Here is a 15,485-nt window from a genome sequence, read left to right as displayed (position 1 = left end):
TGTGCTCAGGTGAGTGGCTGGGAGTGGTTATATAATCCTGATTATCTGGGCTCAGGCTGAGTAACAGTGGCGCTGTTTGAGGTCAGCACCAACATTGTCCTTCACTGTTTACACTCCAATCAAAGTCAGACCAAGCAGAGCAGGGAGTGTGTCCAGCTTCCTGCTCCTTCCAGCTCACTCTGAGCACCCAACCCGACAAAACAGTCCAGGCATTCGTTTTCAGGTTTCAGCTCTGATGGACTTTAGCAGTAGGTTTGGGTTTGTCCAAGCTTCCAGACCGGATTCTGAACTCACCACCAGCCCATGTGCTGCAGGAGCAGGTTTTTACTGAGGGACTGCAAACACCTGCAGCAGGTGTGTCACTGCTTCTGCCAACAGGATGTCCGGCTGCTGCTGCTGCGAGGGTCCCTTCAAGGAGCTGCTGGAGGGTAAAACCAACCCACCATTTACCACATGCGCCACAAAGCTATTGTTGCTCTGTGGAACAACTGAAACAGGCAACTCATATGGAAATCAAACCAACAACCCTGCAGGACCGTGAGGAGCGCAGCATCTGATACTTTCACCGCACAAAAGTCTTATTTTATTTAAAAAGCTTATTTGTTATATTATTAACATCCGAGTTAAAGTTAACACAGTTGACAAACTACACATTAATCTGTTGTATTTTACATGTAAGACAGTAGGTAGTAAAACATACATGCTCTAAATCCAACCCTTCCCCCCACTCCCACAGCCGATCACCTGATGGCTTCAGTCAACCAGAACCTGGAAATCACTGAAAAGCACAACTCTGAATCAGGGGACTTGTTCACCTACTGTACGCTAGCTACCACTTCAGTCAGAAGGAAAACTAATCGGAGTTAAGGGAAAATGCGGCACATTCATAAACACACATATACTGACTGTAATTAGTTATGGCAACTTAATAAGCAGCTGTTTTATAAATTATGCAAACAGGTTTTAACATACTTACAGACAGGTATAAATACAACACTTTCCCCAGTAAATATACAAGAGGAACAGAGTGGAAGTAGATCTCAAGCAGCATTTTTCCCTGTAGGTCAGAGGTCACCATGTGTCCTCTGACCTGCAGGCAGCAGAAGAAAGGAGATCCTGCTGAAGGAGGAGGAGCAAAGAGAAGGAGGAGGAGGAGCAGGGGAGGAAGAGCGAGGAATGACCATGGACATCTCTCTGCTCAGAGCACAGTACAGGAGCAGCAGGGACCAACGGAGCAGACAGACCCAGGTGCTTCTCTTCAGGACAGGTGGGCAGAAACGGTCGTGTGTTGGTCTAAGGACTGTTTTACTGTTTTCTGGCTTGTAACTATACAGTATAAACCGTGCATTCATCTGTTTGATATATTCATTTCAACTCTGTCATTCCAGTTTCAGAGGACTTGACGGAGGCCGTCCGGGTTGTACCTATTACTCAGGGTTTGACACCTCCCAACATAACCTTTGACCCTAGTCCGATTACCTATGACCCCTGGCATCTTCACCTAGATGCTCACAGACGCTCACGCACCTTTGTCCCCGTCCAGCTCCCAGTTTTCTCCTCAGAAACAAACACCAATCACCAATCTGTCAGCATTTCATCCAGGTTAGTTCCGGTTTCAGCCAGATTTACGGCTCAGCAGCTAAAACTCCCATATGTTGATTTGATTGTATTATATTATGAAAGGCCTTCAAACATTAGAGACTTGTCCAGACAGTTCCTCCTCAGGGTGTCTCTCATTTCAGGTAAATCGTACAGCTTTACAATGTTAACGTTTATTAAAATGTCAGGTCTTTTTGGCCTCTGATTCAGGAAACTTCACATATGCATTTAATGCACAATTTGTAATTTCTTACAGACAAGCATCATCTTCCTTTGAGGCCTGTAGCTTCAAGCAGGAGTCCAGCTCCAGAAAACTCTCTTCTACACCAGAGTCCCTCAGCAGCAGCAGAGAACTGTCTTCTTGCAGATTGTCCAGCACCAAACTGGAAGATCACATCAGCGTAGACGGGTCCAGTGGAGATCCAGCTTTCGAGCAATCCACAGGAGTTTGCTTCATTCGCTCAAAAGTGGATCCAGTCCAAATCTGTCTCACTGATTCTTTGATTCCATCAGAGCTAAGTTCTATAGAATGTATTGTAGACGACTGCTTGAGCTCCTCTAAAGAGGACCACGTCTACAGCTCCTTCATAAATCAGGATAGTTTGGCTCCTGGCTCTCAGTCCAGCTCTGATGAAAGCTCCACTCCCGTTGCTTCCATCACTGGCTCACCCAGCAGCTCCAGCACCAACCTGCATGAGGCACTGAATGAGGCCTGGTCTTCAGACACAAAGTCCAGCAGCATGTTCCTGCAGCCCAGCGGGTCTCCAACGGGGAGACGGCCCAGAAGGTTCTGGTCTCCGGCAAACAGGTTCTCCAGGCTGAGTGTAGGGAGAGCTGGCTCGGTCACAGGGGTCCAGGAGGACCAGAACTACTACCCATTCCCTAGAAGGAAGACCCCAAGGATCTCTGAGGCTGCTAGGAGACTGGGGATGTACTCCTCCTTCTGAGATTTCTAGTCTAATCCAAATGAATGTGCTGCAGTGTGTTATGGGGCTTATGGGCCCCCACAGGACAAGTCCTAAATGTACCAGGTGTCATCTGCGTAAGCTTGAGTAAGAGTAGTCTTTTATTTTTGTTTGGTAGTAATTTTCCAGGACTTTCAGCTGTTTCACAGTCTTCAGAAGCATATGGATCGTTTTTGTTGTCAGTATTTTGTAATGAGAATTTGGTGAGAATTTGCTCAAATCCAGACAAAGCACAGGACAGAAAGGTAGTTCAATTAACCCCGTCTCGTGCTGTTACTCTTCTGTTGTTGTTGAATTTCAGATCCTCTCTGTGTGTAAAACAGCTCAAAGCTCTGGAGGCAGTGAAAGTAACATTTGATCAATTAGACATCAGTGCAGTGATTAATGTACAAAGACATCTGATTTGTGTGTTTCTTTATTTGCTGTATTGAAATATGAACTGCTAACTTCTCTCATATGGTCCCAGTTGTATTTACTTTATAGGATCATTACGTGCTGATGGCATACAGTATGTTAACCTGTGAGGGCTTCATTCATTTACCATAAAAGGTTGGAAACACAGGCTCAAATTGTTTGACGTAAAAGTGATAAAAACCTTAAGGTTGCTTTCAAATCAAGCAATCATCTACAAATTGAGCTGTGGACTGTAGCTCCACTGATGCTAGAGGTCAAGCGGACGTCACTAATGCATTCGGGTCAGTTACCAGTCGTGTGTTAATGAGTTCTAGACAAAAACTAAAACAATCAGTGCGTTTTATCGTTTGTTTCATTTGCGCTGATGTGAAACTAGATAGTCAGAGACATTTACTCTGAAGTGCTTTCCCCCGTTTTGCATTTAATGCCTAACCGCTGAAGTTATTTTCCAAAAGTTCAGAGTAAATTACAATAGAACTGTTCAGGTACCAAGTACAGGAGGAAAGGTCTGTATGCACCTGTGGAGCATCATGTCCTGAAAACCTTTATTCCTGTCTGAATAATGACATAATTACCTAAACAAGCCGTGAAGCTGTAACCGCTGTCAACAAAAGTACGTGTTCATATTGGTCAGTGTCTCTATTGTAAAGAAACTGAAACTATATGATTTTACTAATATAACCCAGTCAGTTGCATGACTCACCACACAGAACCTCAACAGGTCGGGGAATTCCTTCAACTGAGGCACTTTCACTTTCTCTACTGTGCCTGGTTGTTGTTGTGTTCAAGACACGGAGGCAAAGCTGAAGAACCTTCGGCAGCAAAAGACCCAGAAGTGGAACCGCCGGACAAGAGTCAGGTTTGTCCTCTGTCTTCACATTAAGTTAATGTGATACATGATGTGTGAAAAAGAACTGAAACGTGTTGGAGCAGATACATGAAGCTCGATACAGGAACACCAGCATCTGAGGGTGATGTGTTAATAAGTCTGTCTGAAACTTATTTCCTGGGACTTCAGGCTGTGCACAATAACCAGATGTCCAACCAAAATAACGTAGCGACGCTGGTTCTGCAGCTGCCCAGAGACGCCAAAAAGGTGCAGTGTCTCAGTGTTTACAGAGGACAGACCTCTGATATCTGGCACCGGTTCCAGTAAAACCGCTGATGTGTTTCCTTTTTCAGGAGGCAAAGGCGAGGCTGGATGGGCTGGGCCAGGACCTGGTGGACAAGTAAATTAGAGTTTAATGACACTAGTTCACTATCTTTAGTTGTGAGTCTGTTGAGTGTGTTTGTTTCTCTGCTGAAGGATAAAAGAGGAGCATGGCTTTGAATGCATCACTCTGATCTGCAAAGGAAAGATTCTGAGTCCAGGTGAGTTTAACCTATCAGATCCTAAACAGAAGTCTCAGGAGATGAATCTTAATCTGATCGTGCATAAAATAATAATTATACTAACAAATTAACTAACTGATGGTATAATATCATGCTGGTCATGTGTAAAAAAAAAGTGTCCATTTTGAATGGTCGAATGGATGAGGAGGTTGAGGCGTGGAGGAAAGTGGAGGAAACTGTTGGTGTCGGAATAATAAAACTAAATGTAAAGCGCAGAGATCTACAATAAACTGAGCAAACACACAGGGCTACACTATAATGTCTCATCACAAGGTGAAAAAGCTGCTGGAATTCAACATGACTGGCAGCCACGATGATATGGAACAAGCTATTATCTTCAGGTGTCTTTGATCAAGTCAAACCTGCCTAATCACCATTGTGGAGTTTGTCTTTTTGTAGTTAAACCTTAAGTCTCTGTGTTTTGGTGACATCAGACAAGCGTCTGGATGAACAGGGTGTGAAGAACAAAAGTAGGATCATGGTGAAGGTCACTGACAGCAAGCTGATACAAGACATGCAAAAACAGGAAGAGGACAAAAGAAACAAGGAGGAAGAAGAAAAAACACAGAAGAAGAGGCTTCACAGAGCCCAGAAAGGCTTGCAGATCCTGTGTGAGAGAGGTACCACCCATCTTTGTCAGAACCCAGCGTTCTTTACAGAACCCAGGGTTCTTTACAGAAGTTAGCATCTTCACATAACTTTAATAACTTTAAAGAAAGTCTACGTCCGGCACATCTGCAGTTGTCACAAATAGAACTGAGCCCAGAAACCTCAGATACACAAGTCAAAACATCAAACTACTCCTGATTCTGTTTCTCTCTGCTTTCAGACGGCAGTAGAGACCCATGGACCCCCTACCTGGAAATCGCTGACCAGAGGGGAAACTCGCTGGTGATCCCAGACAAGGAGAGGAAGGTGAGAATAAATGTACAGTACAATACGTTTATCCTGTGATTTACACCTGGATGAGGAGTCACAGCAGATTAAGGACTGAACAGTTTCTGCTTCCAGGCTCTGATTCTGGCCATGGGCTTCCATGAGAAAGGCCGTTCTCTGATGAAGATGAAACAGTACAAACACGCCGTGCGTCACCTGCAGAGGGCCGACGAGGAGTTCAGGTACTAACTCCTCGGGGATTAGACGTACAGTACACAGTAGACTGGAATAGGCCTCTACACATGCCACTGGATGGAGATGTGCCTGGGACCTGAGGACCAAGATCAGGGTCAATCAATTGACAGAAAAAACTGGGACGAAGCAGGATGTGGAGGCCCAACATACTGGACTCTGAGTAGATTTGGAGTCAAGGGACTTGACTTGATGCCGCCACTACCCTAAAACTCTTAGCAAACCAAAATGAGCATTGATGGTAATGGGAGCGTTGCCTGCAGGGTATAAAAGCTGTGGATCTCCAGTCACCACCTAGGACATCAAAAAGGAACACCTCTGTGATCTCATCCATCAACCAGTGTCAGTGTTTACACCAAATTTTGTTTTCTCTGCAGAAAGTGTGACCCGAGCATTCGGACAGCTGTTGATAACTTCGCCGTCCTGCAGCTGGACATTGTGTGGTGTCACCAGGCCCTGAAGGATCTGTCCAGTCTGGACGACGCCAGGAGCCGCCTGCAGACGGCTGAGAAGTGTTTCGAGGACTGCTATGGAAAAGACCAGGAGAGGCTGCGCATGATCAAGGTGACAAAACATTAAAAAGCTTAATTCCCATAAAACTAAGAAGGTTTGGCACATCATTTATTTCAGTTAAGGACGACTCTGGTTTGTTCCTGTCGATCACACGCTGAGGCAGAACAGTGTAAAAACATGATTGGACTCTACCAGGACAGTTCTGAGTTCTGCTGTGTTAGATTTTCTAAACCTGCATTAAAGCAAACAGAACCAACAAACAACAACCAGTGTGACTAGTTCCCTTCATTACTTCTCTAGTTTACACCCGTGCTTGTGTCGTCAGGGTGACGCAGGCATAGAGCAGGTGCAGGTGCTGTTCCTGCGGTTGTATCTCCTCCAGAGTCTCCTGTTCCACCTGGAAAAGAATAAACCTCAGGCCGCAGACAAATTGTCCAGAGTAAGTGCTCATGCTTCTAGTGTGTTAACCATCTGTTTGATTTCACTGGCTCTTGCTTTGTGAGTACATTATGAATGACTGCAAAGCTTTGAGTTGATCCCTGAATGACCTGTGTAAAAGGAGCTAGAGACTCAGATGTTAAGGTGTCTGGGCTCTATATGGGTTCCTGCTTGAGACTGTTGGTCTCCTCTGAGCGGGTGTGGTTCTGTACAGGTGGAGTCTCTGTACAGCCGCCTGGTTCCGGACACAGACAAAATCAATCAGCTGATGGCTCTGTGTTTCACCGAGAGAGAAGCTCGACTGGCCCTCAGAGCCTGCCAGGGAGACCTGCAGGAGGCCGTCAAACACATCATCAACCGCAGACAGGTAAGACAGAGTGTTTCTGCTTGTGTAAATAAAGCCTTCTTCAGCCTGAAACAAATAGACCATAAAACAATGCCCCCCCCCCACACTGTACAGAACTAAAAACCAATTAGTTACAGAAAAGCCATGCTTTCTGTTTCTCAGGAACAGGAGGAGGTGAAGAAAACAGAGCGACAGAAGAGGAGGATGATGATGGACATGTGGGAGAGGACGCACTTCAAAAGACATGCCGCCGGATCGCAGACAAACACAGCTTCTGGAGTCAGTACCATCATCCGTCCAACAAAACCAACAATCTAATCTGCTCTAACCTTTCTGTTATCCGGCCTCTGTGTTTCTGCAGCTGCTGCTAAACCACAGTGCCCTGCCTCTGTTCCCACCCTTAAACTCACCCGAGGAGTCGTCCAGCTCCACCAACTCTGAAGGTAAACACTTCACTGACACCATTACATCAGATTCTGATAACACAAGAAACAGATTGACCTCAAAGAGTCAAATCACAGCCACACAGAACACCTGGAAGTCAGTTACAAAATTAAGGCTGCAGGGCTCTTCAAAACTCAGAATCAAATAAAAATCCACTCATGGAACAGTTCATCACATGACTGAAGATAATGTGTCTGTTTGGTGTATCCTCAGAGGAGGACGACATGGTGAGCGATGTGTTAAAGGACATCTCTCGCCACGAGGAGGATTATCTGGACGTGACACTGGAGGAGGAGGTGGAGTTCATCAAGCAGATGAAGGCCTACCTTAACGGAGATGGTGATGGTTCACAAGGGACGCAATGAGCGTAGCTTTGACTTATTTCTGTTATAAAGAAGACTTGAGAAAAACTCACCTCAGAAATAATCAGGTTTAGTTTTTATAATCACCAAAGAATCTTAATGATTAATTTATATTTCATGTTATTTGTAGTTAGTCATAATGATTCAACTAAAATAGGTTCAAATAAGGTTCATTCATCATTTATAAAAATTCACTGACTGCTGCTCAAGCAGAACGTTTATTCATTGAAGTGTGAATGTATTTTAAACTAAATGTACTGTATATTTGTCTGTTGACTTTAGGTTCTCTACGTATTCTTCTCTAAATGAAATCCACTAATCATCACTGCCTGTCTTCTGCTTTCATTCTCTGGAGCCTTTCGCATTTCTTTTGAGCTGAATGATGCTCTGACCGACCCTCTGGTTTCCTACTGCTGGTTGAGTCCATCGTCTTTGTGTTCTTTTTTAGTTTGATGTATTGACCCAGAGGGCAATCAGACACATGCCTCTGTGCAGCACAGTGTGTACACACGTGTTATGTTGATGTAGCCATTCTTATAATAACACAGAATCAATTTTACAATACCAACAATACAAAATATCTGTCATAGATAAAAGTGGGAAAGTAGACAAAATAAAGCGAGTCTTGATAATACAAAATTAGTCTCTTTAGTCTGCTTATTCATTTTTGATTTACGTCGCACTTCTAAAAGGGCTTTGTGACTTGTACGTCATTTACTACATTTGCGTCAACAACACAATGTTTTATTTGACCCTTGTATGTTACCGTAGATGATCAAAGATCGTGTAAATACCGAAGACGGGTCTCTGAACATGGTGTCGTAAGCCAACACGTTCCCTTGGTGACGACGGGCGTAAGCTCCGTTTACTGGATCCTGGAACGTGGTCAGAGTGAGACCTCTTCCTTCTGGATCTGTGCGCTTACCAGAAATGACAAAACCACCAAAACATCCCTGTCACGGAGCGAATGGGGTCCAGCGGAGCTTAAACACACGTTTGTGACCACGAAAAGCTTTGTTCGCGTGGAGGTAACGCACAGAAACGCGTATCAGCACGTTTGGCCCGCAAATACATCCGAACAGACGCCTAACGTTTGGTTCGCTAAGGACACAACAGACCGTTGTTGACCGTTGACTTTCAGTCTGGCGTCTCTGAAGACAAGATTATATAGCAACGTTTAATGCTTAATGTGTGACAGAGGTGGATCCGTGGATCTGGGTTTTAGTAAACACGGTCTGTTCCCGGGAACTAAGACGGTTTAAGGCGAAACAAACAGTTTAGCGAGAAAAACAGTTTAAGACAAACTGGTTCACGTTTGTAGTTTTTGCTTTTTATTCCCGACTTTAACAGTTAAAACAGAAACAATACGAACAAATCATTTCCCTTCGATAATCAGCTTGATTCTCCAAACTTAAAAAAAAGATTTTCCAAACTTTAAGCTACACGCAGCGGAAGACTAGAAGCACCTGTTCATAACAACTGTGATAAAAGGAAAAAAACGAAAAAAAACAAAAGGACGAGCGTAAACAAACTTGAAGAAACTACACTTACCTCTGCCATGGGGTTAAACTAAGGGCAATGACGTCACAGAGATGGGGATGAGAAGGGGGTTTATGCTGACACACACACACACACACACACACAGACACACACACACACACACACAGACACACACACACACACACACACGCGAGGAGTAGCAGTGAGCAGCCACACACTAGTCCTATGGGATGTCCTGGTTCTACCTGTCTCATCCATGAGGCACCCGTGAAGCGTTACTTTAAAACGTTTTGTATCTTTCAAATGAGGAAGCGGTAGATTGCAATAGGTCTGATTTTCTGAAACCCTGACTTAAACCTTAAGTTATTGCGGTTATGTGAAACAGCAGATATGGAAACACCTCTGCTCCCATTTCTCCCAGTTTGGTGAGAAACTTTAACATATATAGTGAAAATATTAACAAGATACAGTATATTATTTTGTCTCTTGTGTTAACATTAGTATTTTGCTGAAATGTTTTTATTTTTAAATAAAAATAATAAATACATTCTTATATTCTCCTTACACAGGTCAAACACGTTTAATTCTTTCCTCTGCATCTTGGGTCTTTCTCAGACATGATGGAGGAGCAGAATGTGGAGGCAAAGCTGAAGAACCTGCTGAAGAAGGAGAAGATCCAGCTGTGGAAGCCTCCGTACACCAACGATAACAACCAGCCAGGGCAGCAGCACATTCAGGTCGGCTCAGCTCATCAGTGCGTTGGTGGACTCCGCCTGTTAGACACACAGTGTAGGACGTAACACCTGGGTGTGAACGAAGTGGTAGCACCATCACACCCAGGAACTGTGGGTAGAAAGTGGGTGCTGTGTAGAAAACCTAATCAGAGAATTGTGTAATGTATAAATATATATAGTAAATAACTGAAGGACGTGTGTAGTTTTACTTCATTTTACCAGTTGAGAAAAGGGGAGAGTTTAAGTAGTCATGTGTTTATGTCCACCTCCAGGAGCTGGCGAAGCTGTACGCCCCTCAGCTATGTCTGCCGGTGCTGGAGGTGGAGGTCGCTCTGGAGTCCATCAGAGTTCAGGCAGTGAACAGAGGGAAGCGTAATGAGATGTTCAGACAGACCAACGTGGCGACGCTGGAGCTGCTGCTGCCCAGAGATGCCAGGAAGGTAGCGAGAGCGAGTGATGTCCCTTCTGGCTTTGTAAACACTGGACATGTTTAAAATGTCTCCACAGCTCAGTTCAAGCTAACATAACAGCTTTGCCATGTTTCCTTATCTCAGGATCCAAAGACGAAGAACCGTGTGGAGATGAGGCTGGACGCGTTGGGCCAGGACTTGGTGAACAGGTAACATATCGTTACTGAGAGTTTTCTGTAGATTTCTTTCTATTTGCAAGAGCAATCAAGAGTGAGCAAAACAAGTCCCTCTGGCATCAATAAAGTTCTCTGAATCTGAATGATACTAATCAGACTCATGGCTGAAATCCTATAGTTCATCACATTTTATGTAAAAGGGTTCCTGCAGGTGCTTGAAAATGCTTGAATTTTAATGTGTTTTCAAGGTCTTAAAACTGATTAAATTTCAGATGAAGTTCTTGAAAATGCTTGAAATTTTAACTATACCTATTTCACAACAGCCAACTATCTGACTGAATAGTTTGCCTTTCAGAAAAAAAGGATTAAAAATAAGTTGGGGAGCCTGAGATTCAAACTGCTCCACCAAGCCTTGCTTGGTCCTCCCCTCCGCTCCACCAAAGTCAATGTGTGTTGGAGATGATCACATCGAGATGCTGGGAGGTTATTGCTTTAATGGACACTGTCTGGAAGTACAGGTCATGGATAGAATGAGGAATCAACAAAAAAGTAGCCTTTTGTGATTGTAATTGTGATTTTGTGATGATTTTCAAGATTTTCATAATTTTACCTACACAAGTTTTCTGCAATTAATCATGATTAATGCATTAATATGAGAAGCATTCAGTAACAAATTCAGAAGTAGCATATTGCACATTTTTATTTTAAAACTACTGCTCTCTGGTGAGGAGCAACAGTTGGTGCACATTGTAACTCCTACTTTTCATACAACTCGTGTTCTTCCTGTGATGGTACATGATGGAGGCTCACAAGTGCCGTCATTTGTTGCGATGCTATTAACGTTCCTCAGACCGACATCTTCCAACTCTAATCGGCCTTCAGTTTTTAGCTAACCACTTTGCTACGGCATTTGTTAGCCTGCCTTGCTTTTGGTTATACTTCTTCCACATGCTACATCCAATGTAGTCTGCTAAAGTCTCCCTCCGCTGTTTGTTTACATGGGGGTTTGCTTGCATCAACGGTGTGTATTGCATTTAAGTGATACTTCATAGTTAAAGTATTACAGTGATTTAGCTGATTCACATTCAGCTTTGCTGTGAATGACTTGTTTCCACAAACGCCGCCATTCAGAAGAGATTTAAATTAATAATGTCCACATAAGACACCATTACTTCTATTTGGTTTTAGTTCAGTGAGCGCTGCAGTGGTTAGACGTCTGCCTTTAGTTGTGAGGCTTAGGGTGAGGGGCTAGGGAAGGCGTTATGTCAGTGGATGTCTATTTACTAGTACAAAACACATGCTGTTTAGAGGTTATTATCTCTTTAAATGCATTTAAAAGATGAAATATCAATTTGATTGTATTTTTTTATACATACCTTTTAACATTTTACCTTTACCACTGCACAATGCTGGAAAAGCTTAAAAATGGACCTTGAAAGTTCTTGAGAAATGCTCGAATTTGTGTACTGTAGGAACCCTGATGTAAAGCTTCTTTGTGTAGAATATCCAAACAGTTCCTATAGAGAATTGACTGGTCGCCTGTGAACCTTTAGGTCAAATAGTGGAAGCCTCTACCAACATTTTTATTTCATCACCTGAAGTAGATGTTATTTTCTATTGCCTTGTCTTTTGTTGTGAGTCTGTTGAGTGTGTTTGTTTCTGTCCTGAAGGATCATAGAGGAGCATGGCCTCAAATGCATCAAACTGATCCTCAGTGGGAAAACTCTGAGTTCAGGTGAGTTCAACCCATGAGATGAATCCTAATTATTCCATCATTGTCCTTTTGTACCGATAATTTATGAATTAAAACAGTCAGCGAGAAAGTCTCATCAGCTTCAGATTTAAAACAGAATTGAAAGAAAAGAGCTAAGAAATGGACCATGTTTAATCTTAGCTGAGCTTTTAATATTGTGTGTGTGTTGGAAAAACAATGAATCTTTGTGTTTGGTGACATCAGAAAAACGTCTGAATGAACAGGACGTGAAGAACCATAGTAAGATCATGGTGCTGAGGGTCACTGACAGCGAGCTAAAACTGCAGATTCTCAAAGAAGAGGAGGAGAAGAAGAACCAGGACAAGAGCCTCCAGAGAACTCAGAAAGGGTTCCAGATCCTGTCTGAGAGAGGTAGGACCCAGTCTGTATTTGGCTGACGACAAAATGTGCATCATGGCTGCTTTTTTACCTGTTTTTGTCTGTTTGGCAGATGGAAGTGAAGACCCTAGGAACACACCATTCCTGGAAATCGCTGATCAGAGGGGAAACCCGCTGGCGATCCCAGACAAGGAGAGAAAGGTAAAAATCATTTTAAGATGCAGATAACAAGAATAAAGGTACAGTAAGTAGGAGATGAAGTCTTAGTTTAGGACTGGAGTCAAGCTGAACAAGACTGAACAGTTTCTGCTTCCAGGCTCTGATTCTGGCCATGGGCTTCCATGAGAAAGGTCGTTCTCTGATGAAGAGGAAACAGTACGACAACGCCGTGTGTCACCTGCTGAGGGCCGACGAGGAGTTCAGGTACTCACGCTTCACGTCCTCAGGGATTAAGGCCAGTAGATGGAGAAAGATCAGACACCTCCACGTTGGTCTGGAAGTCTGCTTATTGGAGTGACTACAGTTACTCCACAGTTATTCATCATTAGAAATGTTCTTCTAAGCTGCACTTACTTAACCTTTTGTAGGTGTCAAGTTGTTGTTGTTCTTTGTGAGACAAGAATATTCATCTTTATGGCCTCTTTGCTTTGAGGCAGAGCAGGAACTTAGTGAGGTTGACGTCTGTCAGGTACCAGTGGACAGAACACTCAATCAAAATGCGCTTTCTCTGCAGGAAGTGCAACTCAGGTCTTCTCTCCACGGTGGACAACTTCGCCGTCCTGCAGCTGGACATTGTGTGGTGTCACCGAGCTCTGGAGGCTCTGTCCTGCTTGGACGACGCCAGGAGCCGCCTGCAGACGGCCGAGCAGTGCTTCCTGCACTGCTACGGAGAGGAGCAGGAGAGGCTGCGAACCATCAAGGTCACAAACATCAAAGATGTGGCTGTTGACAGCTGCGTTTATGGTCCTACAAATTCTGATTTTACGTTCGCTGCCTGTGTTGACCGTCTGATAATGGATTTATGAAAGGAAGCTGAACCCAGAGATTGACTAGTCCACTGATCTGTCTGACTTTCCTTCATCGCTTGTGTCGTCAGGGTAACACTGGCCGAGAGCAGGTGCTCTTCCTCCGACTGTACCTCCTCCAGAGTCTCCTGTCCTACCTGGAAGGAAATGATTCTCAGGCTGGAGACAAACTGTCCAAAGTAAGTGCTTTCTGGTGTCAGACAGCTTGAGGTAATGTTGGTGTAATGAAAGAGTTTGGCAGTTCCGAGATGTTAAGGTTCTTTGTCAAGAAGCTCCTTAGTAAAGACCTGATTGTAACCGTTGGTCTCCTCTGAGCGGGTGTTGTTCTGTTCAGGTGGAGTCTCTGTACAGCCGCCTGCATCCGGACTCAGACAAAATGAATCAGCTGATGGTTCTGGGTTTTAGTGAGAGGGAAGCTCGACTGGCCCTCAGAGCCTGCCAGGGAGACCTGCAGGAGGCTGTCGACCACATCACCAGCCGCAGACAGGTAAGACGCTTTGTTCTCTACCTCCTCCAGCACTGCTCCCATGTTGAAGTTTTCTGTGCTTCTCAGGAGCAGGAGGAAATGAAACAGCGAGAGAGACAGAAGAGGAGGAGCAGGATGGACAACATCTCCACCCTCACAGAGATGGGATACTCCAGGAGACAAGCTGCCAGAGCCCTGCACCGTGCGGATGGAGACATAAACAAAGCCTGTGGAGTTAGTATCTGTTGGTCTATCTGAGTATCTGAGTGACCATGCTGCAGCGGGCCTGATGGCTCATGATGGTGAGGAACCATTTCTAATGCTGTCGTCTTCAGATCCTGCTGGACACCACGCTGACTGCTCAGGCCAACAACAACACAGAGGAGGATGTCAGTCCAGAGAAGCTGGCTCAGGTGCAGCCTGCTAATGTTGTAAATTGTAGCGCAGAGAAGACACGGCAACAAAAAGTTTTGTTGTTCATGACCTTTGACCTTTGTGCCTCTACAGTTGCTGTATTTGGGTTTTGAAATGGACGCATCTGAAGCGGCCCTGAGACAAACTGGTGGAGACGTCCAGTCAGCGACTGAGCTGTTACTAAATAACCATGGCTTCCTGCCGGTGTCCCCAGCCTCCACGTCCTCGGAGGAGCCGTCCACGTCCTCAGAGGAGCCGTCCACCTCCTCCAACTTTGCAGGTGAGCGCTTCACTGACACGTTACACCTGATTCTGGTTGCACGGGATTGTGACACAACAATGAGTCTTTTTTCTGTGGTGTTTCTTTAGAGGATGTCGAGCTGGTGAGCGAGGTGTTGGAGGACATCTCTCACCACGAGGAGGATTATTTGGACCTGACACTGGAGGAGGAGAGCGAGCTCATTAATGAGATGAAGTCCTACCTGAACCGAGGGGCCGCACATGATGTGAAGCAATAAAGAACCATGTTATCTGTTTTTAATAATATGAAGGTAAAACAAAGCTGAATCAAAGCGGAGATGTTTTATTTGTAGTTTGTTAGCAATAATTTAATGGCTCAGAAACAGATGATGAAATATTTTCTTAAAAAAATGAAACTTGCATCAGATCTGTTAGGATCAACTTCAAGAAACTGTTGTGTTTAGCGGAACCACTGAACTCCACTGGTGATTGTGGTGACAGGTTGATCCTGCTGCTACTGTTCCGAAAAAGCGTCTTTATGTATGTCACATCTGTTGCATGATGTCAGCTCAGTCGTGAGCTCTCAGTGATGCGATGGTTAAGGCTGTGAGTGTAATGTCATTTTGCTACAACATTTGGACAGTGGTGGTAGAAGGATTCAGATGTTCACCTAAGAACCTACAGACAGATCCGGAAGGTTCTCATTTATGTCTAATGTCTATGGAAAACATTTATAATACAAGATGCAGATTGAAGCCACGAGGAATTACTGGATCATTATTCATCACATATAAACAACACAACATAATCTTTTGACTACTAATGAG

The 15,485-nt window shown here is 44.2% G+C and overlaps 3 protein-coding genes across 6 annotated transcripts; all 3 read left to right on the top strand.

The window, feature by feature from the left end:
* The first annotated feature begins 24 nt into the window (after window positions 1-24).
* Window positions 25-3,019, top strand: LOC129603926 (uncharacterized). 2 transcript variants are annotated; one of them, XM_055507704.1, is made up of 5 exons: window positions 25-428; window positions 737-862; window positions 1,097-1,267; window positions 1,389-1,602; window positions 1,856-3,019. In XM_055507704.1, exons 1-5 carry the CDS (start codon window positions 380-382, stop codon window positions 2,544-2,546), a joined length of 1,251 nt encoding a protein of 416 aa, XP_055363679.1. In that variant the 5' UTR covers window positions 25-379; the 3' UTR covers window positions 2,547-3,019. The 2 variants fall into 2 exon arrangements, with proteins under 2 accessions (XP_055363679.1, XP_055363680.1); XM_055507705.1 differs by lacking the exon at window positions 737-862 and having other exon boundaries at window positions 27-428.
* Window positions 3,020-3,657: 638 nt separating this feature from the next.
* LOC114853961 (NEDD8 ultimate buster 1-like) lies at window positions 3,658-8,240 on the top strand. The gene is made up of 13 exons (XM_029147911.3): window positions 3,658-3,837; window positions 3,997-4,074; window positions 4,161-4,207; window positions 4,285-4,349; window positions 4,805-4,990; window positions 5,200-5,285; window positions 5,382-5,488; window positions 5,876-6,062; window positions 6,337-6,450; window positions 6,664-6,816; window positions 6,958-7,074; window positions 7,157-7,238; window positions 7,453-8,240. Exons 1-13 carry the CDS (start codon window positions 3,673-3,675, stop codon window positions 7,602-7,604), a joined length of 1,539 nt encoding a protein of 512 aa, XP_029003744.1. The 5' UTR covers window positions 3,658-3,672; the 3' UTR covers window positions 7,605-8,240.
* Window positions 8,241-8,468: 228 nt separating this feature from the next.
* nub1 (negative regulator of ubiquitin-like proteins 1) lies at window positions 8,469-15,417 on the top strand. Of its 3 annotated transcripts, none has more exons than XM_029147901.3 (15): window positions 8,469-8,629; window positions 9,717-9,838; window positions 10,108-10,275; window positions 10,390-10,454; window positions 12,092-12,156; window positions 12,379-12,546; window positions 12,626-12,714; window positions 12,830-12,936; window positions 13,247-13,433; window positions 13,610-13,717; window positions 13,873-14,025; window positions 14,092-14,238; window positions 14,340-14,417; window positions 14,512-14,698; window positions 14,788-15,417. In XM_029147901.3, the coding sequence occupies exons 2-15, from the start codon at window positions 9,719-9,721 to the stop codon at window positions 14,934-14,936; spliced, it is 1,791 nt and encodes a 596-aa protein (XP_029003734.1). In that variant the 5' UTR covers window positions 8,469-8,629; window positions 9,717-9,718; the 3' UTR covers window positions 14,937-15,417. The 3 variants fall into 3 exon arrangements, with proteins under 3 accessions (XP_029003734.1, XP_029003736.1, XP_029003735.1); XM_029147903.3 differs by having other exon boundaries at window positions 8,475-8,629; window positions 9,671-9,838; XM_029147902.3 differs by lacking the exon at window positions 8,469-8,629 and adding an exon at window positions 9,347-9,526.
* The last annotated feature ends 68 nt before the right edge of the window (window positions 15,418-15,485 follow it).

The sequence above is a fragment of the Betta splendens genome, chromosome 4, assembly GCF_900634795.4.
Source record: "Betta splendens chromosome 4, fBetSpl5.4, whole genome shotgun sequence".
Taxonomy (NCBI): Eukaryota; Metazoa; Chordata; class Actinopteri; order Anabantiformes; family Osphronemidae; genus Betta; species Betta splendens.
This window is presented reverse-complemented; position numbering and strand designations above follow the sequence as displayed.